We start from the raw sequence: 5072 nt of genomic DNA, 5'->3' as shown, positions 1-5072 counted from the left end.
ACACATCGGTATTCCAGTCTTTATAGCGATACGGATTATAAATCCATTGTTGAGCATGACGCTGGATAAACTCTTGAATTTCTTTTTGTAAGGGAGGAAATCCATAAGAATCGAAATATTCCACCACGGGATTGCTCACATACAGAAACACCCAATGTTCTCCAGGTCGATCTTGAGGATCCGTATTTACCACGACAGCTTTTTCTCCAGGTCTTAATTGATCCGGTAATAAATCTACAGGATACACACCCCCAAAAGAACTCTTGAATTCTCTGGATAAGACTTCTCTCAATTGTCCCGTATCCATTAGTAATCAATGCTCACTTCTCTCTGTTTGTTAATTTCTAATAGGTTATCGAATTCTGCATACACCACACAATTGATGGTGTTAGCCGTATTGTTGGTAAACTGCACTTCTACTCTCAGATTTCCTGTTTCTATGATGTGGAATTTATCCGATTGCGCCTCTTGATCTTTAGTGAAATCCCAGCCCCATAGAGTGTAGCCGCTTTTATACTCTTCTAGGGTAATGTCCGGTGCCCAATCGTCTCCTAATTTTCCCAGGGCTTGATACAGACTGAGATAAGATCTCAGATATAAATTGTCGTTGAAATTAGGTTCAAAACAACGAGTACTCATGGTCTCTCCGTTGATACTGACATCTAATTTCTTAATCCCAAAGTTTCGGAAATGAAAGGGATTTTAGTTTGATCTCCGTTAAAGGCCGCATTCTCCACAAAGCCTAAAATGAGACGTTTAGGCATCTGGCCTTGAAATAGATGATCCGTAATCTTAGACTGAGTTCCTGAGCCAATGGTAAAGGTTTTCACTTCCACTCTTCTCAAGGGATATTTGGCTCTGTGGGTATTCAAACTCTGATTAATGGCATTCATCATGACTGTTGTGGGTTTGACTTTTCTCACCCACAAGATCATACTCAAAATTTTCACTTTTCCTGTACTTCCTCCTTTGATCATCATGTAGAAAGCGGGTCTAGCTCGATTAAATCGCAAACGGACGTCCACTCCATTAGGCAGAAATCGATCTTGTTGAAACAAATCCAGATGTAAACGATCCAGCAAACTGATTTTCTTACTGTCAGCAATAGCTTGGTGTCTTTTTCGGAATCCTTCGTTTTTAGAATTGGCCGGTAACGCTGTGAGGATGGGTTCGTTAATGGTCACCGTGTCAGCCGCACCACTTGTGTCTTTAGTTACATCAAAGGTCTTATTTTGAGCTACACCAAGGTCCTCTAACCCCACTTCGTCCATGTGTCCTGCCGTATCTTTTTCCCACAGACTACAGGCCCTCATCTGTGTCTTTAAAGTTCTGGGTTGGTATGACAATAATTTCTCCAGATAAGCTTTGTAAGGATAGGTATCCGTCCCCGGGGTCACTATTTTCCCATTCAGACTGACATCGATTTCCGTAAACATGGAATGTAAGATATTATTCACTGGACTCGAAGTGCTGTTAGCCCCAGTCAGATTACTTCCATCGTCTTTGGTAAATTGACATACCAATTGAAGATAAGTTTGAGATAAATCCAGATAGTGATCTCCTTGTCCTTTAATTTCAAATTCGATGGGAGCTGTCTCCGAATCTAAAGTACTGGAAATGGGGTAATATTCTTCCCATTTCGAGTCTTCTAAAGCAATATTAGTGGGAGGGACTTCAAACAATTGTAAATTGTTCATCCCACACGCACAGGATTCGGGCTGTCACATGATGTGTCTACTAGGATTCAGTTTTCACAAATGAACCTTCTGTTCACTGGACTGGCCTATTTATACTCTCTCAGTCAAACACATCTCAAGGACGTTTTCTTTTAGGAATTCCTCCTTGTGTTTTCCTTTTTCTCTTAGGACCTCCTCGGGCTAACATAGGGGTCTTTTTTCTTCTGTTGTTAGTACCTCCTAGATTAATTCTTTGTTTCACCATTACCGAAGTATTTTTTAAGAGCTTGTACTCCGTGAGTTTTGACTGCGTCTTTTAAAGATCTCTTATTTTCTAATACGTCTAACCCCGTTCTAGCAGCAGCAGTCAAGGCGTGTTTAGCTCCCGTTTTCAGTAAATCAATAAAAATCCTCGGCCTCTCTGTCGTTTTTCTTCTTGTTATTTTAATCACCATTCCCGATCCCCTCTGTTTTTTCATTCTCTTTCTTCTTCTTTTCTTAGTACCTCCTAGATTCATTCTTTGTTTCACCATTCCCGAAGTATTTTTTAGAGCTTGTAATCCGTGAGTTTTGACTGCGTCTTTTAAAGATCTCTTATTTTCTAATACGTCTAACCCCGTTCTAGCAGCAGCAGTCAAGGCGTGTTTAGCTCCGGTTTTCAGTAAATCAGTAAAAAATCCTTCCCCTCTTTGATAGTTTTTGGGTGGGTAATAGCCTGGTGGTGGTGGTGGTGGGGGTTGCTGCTGAGCCCCTCTTAATAATCCTCCTACTAGATTGCTGACTAAAGGAGCTGCTACTTTAAATAGGGATCCTAAAAAACCGTGTCCTTTTTGATGTAATAATCCTCAATGATAGACAAACTGTCCGTGTCCTCTTTGTCTCAGTAATCCGGGATGATACTGCATGTTTCATGTCTTTGTTCAACTGACCTTTATATCCTCGGGGGACTTCCTTTTATACCTTTACAGCTGAATACAATACAGACAGCAGACCAGACAAGCCATCACGCCTAATAAGATGGAACACAATAAGGGTACATTCATCTCAGTATACTTTTCTGAAATGAAGTTTCACCACTGATTTACCACTTACAAAGGGCATGGGTTGTCCTAAAAGAGTCATGATGTGAATCTCAATGGTATCGAAATGTTTTTTACTTAGTTTCAAATATTCCGCTCGAATGGGTTGTTTTGAGTCCTCCAAATGAAATGTACTAGGCACCACTCTTAATAATTTCAAGGCATTGGATCCTACCGTCTGGGTTTGAATCAAGTCACATTAGACATACATGGATTTCAGATTTTCATATAAATCCACAGTATTGTTTCCCAAGTAACTAATGTTGATCCATTTGGTCATGTTTTCTGTATCATTCTGAAGAATGACTTTCTGACTGTCCATGCCTAGCTTATAAGCTAGGGATGTGGGGAAACGAATGCAAAAGGGAGTTTTTCTAAGCAATTTTCCATTAAATTGATACACCACTCGATCATAGGTTTCATAATATACTATTTCATAGAATTTTCTTCATCTGGATGACCAAGGGTTTTCCATATTTTTCTCAATGATCTCTGTAGTCCTAGACTTATTTCCTCTGTTAAGGCCTTGGGGTGGGTGTAAGGCCCGGGTCTGAAGTGAATTCATCTAATTTCCATCTTGCTATCTAGATCGATGAGTTGAGGCCATTTAGTATGGGCCCAATCGAGCAGTACCGGACATTGACTTAATGGCATTGGGTCTAAGGTTTTCATTTTAAATCTGCCGTAAACATCGGGGTCTTTGATATGGGAAGCAAAAGACTGAGGGATCAGGATGTCAAAATAAGCCTCCTTTTCTGTAATGTTTTTCAATGAATTGGGATACATCATTTCTGTTAAAGCCACTTCCCATTCTCCGTCGGTTAAATCAACTGTTTGTGGCAATAAGGTTTTAAATTGAGCGGTCGTATTGCTAGAAAAAGAGGACATAGATCCATCACTGGGTAAAGTCATGTAAAACCCACTGCTCTCAGCCATGTTCAATCTAAGACTGAGACCCTAAACCTTAGAACCTTTGTATTTATAACAACACTTTTTTTTTTTAAATTCAAAAATTTATTCAATGATTTACACTTCTATTTCTTCTTCTTTGTCTTCGTCTGATGATCGGTCCTCAATCACTCGAGTCAACAAAAGTCCTTTGTTTTCCATCGACTCTTTAATCTGGGAAAAAGGGATGCGACAATACACGTACTGCCTAACGCCGTGATAATCTGGAAAAGTCAGTTTTTTTTCTCCATCTTGAAAAAAATGTTTCACACAGTCTCCAATGTCCGAGTACCAAAGACTTTCATTCAGTACCGTGTTCACAGGTGTCCCATCTTTCATAGAATGTTGAGTACAGGTGACCCATTTGTATTGCTGATAATGTTGGTTGATTTTCACCCTCACTCTAGGTCATGGAAGAGATGGGATTTTCACTCTTTTTTCCAACCACACATTGTCCAGGGAATAGCCTGGATGATTTTCATAGAAATCCATGATGGCTCCTATTTTAGTTTTCATCCATCCTCCTTGCATGTACATGAACTGAGTGAAGAGGGGGTTATTCCCAGCCCCTCAACCTCGTTCCTATAGACGACTGTTTGTACAGGTATATCTGTTAATATGTGTGGATTATAAAAAAGGCTGTAAATTTGCATTTATGTAAGATGGTACATTTTTTTTAGTAAAGTTCTTTTCTTTGTCTTAAAGTAAGGCTCCACAATATCATTGTTTGTTAAACATGCATTATTCGTCAAAATATAAAATTAGAAGATACACTACGTACTTTTGACCACACACAGAGTTATTTTGACCGAAGGTCCAATATACATATAAAAACAATAACCGAAATTATAACTGGTTTCATTTGTAAGGAAAAATATACCGGTATATTCATCATCCTGTTGTAAAACAAAACAAAAACAAGAGGCCCATGGGCCACATCGCTCACCTGAGTTACCTAGGTGATGCAGTTCTATACCAGATTTCCCCTCTTGCTATACGTATCGTGCCCTCTACCCCTCCCCTTTCATGATTTTAATACTTTAGATTCTACACTACCCCAGGATGCTTCCACATAAGTTTCAGCTTTCCTGGCCCAGTGGTTTTTGAGAAGAAGATTCTTAAAAGATTTTTCCTAAATATTTCTATGTAAAACTTGGATTCCCTATTGTGCCCCCCATGATCCCTGGGGTCATGATTTTAATAATTTAATATCTACACTACCCAAGGATGCTTCCACATAAGTTTCCGCTTTCCTGACCCAGTGGTTCTTGGGAAGATTTTTAAAGATCTATTCCATATATGTAAAATTTATTCCCACAAGCACCTGACGTTACCTAATAAATAGGTACACTGTATGTGTATATTTTTT

General features: G+C 39.3%; 1 protein-coding gene across 1 annotated transcript; it reads right to left on the bottom strand.

The window, feature by feature from the left end:
- Positions 1–662: 662 nt before the first annotated feature.
- LOC134278447 (uncharacterized protein F54H12.2-like) lies at positions 663–1697 on the bottom strand. The gene has a single exon (XM_062760767.1). It carries the CDS (start codon positions 1695–1697, stop codon positions 663–665), a length of 1035 nt encoding a protein of 344 aa, XP_062616751.1.
- Positions 1698–5072: the final 3375 nt, after the last annotated feature.

The sequence above is a fragment of the Saccostrea cucullata genome, unplaced genomic scaffold, assembly GCF_032062105.1.
Source record: "Saccostrea cucullata isolate Sc308-1 unplaced genomic scaffold, CSIRO_AGI_Scuc_v1 ctg12880, whole genome shotgun sequence".
Lineage (NCBI taxonomy): Eukaryota > Metazoa > Mollusca > Bivalvia > Ostreida > Ostreidae > Saccostrea > Saccostrea cuccullata.
Note: the sequence above shows the minus strand (reverse complement) of the source record. Positions and strands in the feature narration are given on the sequence as shown.

Coding starts and splice junctions, on each gene's coding strand:
- LOC134278447 (XM_062760767.1), bottom strand. CDS start 1,697: ATGAACAATTTACAATTGTTTGAAGTCCCTCCCACTAATATTGCTTTA.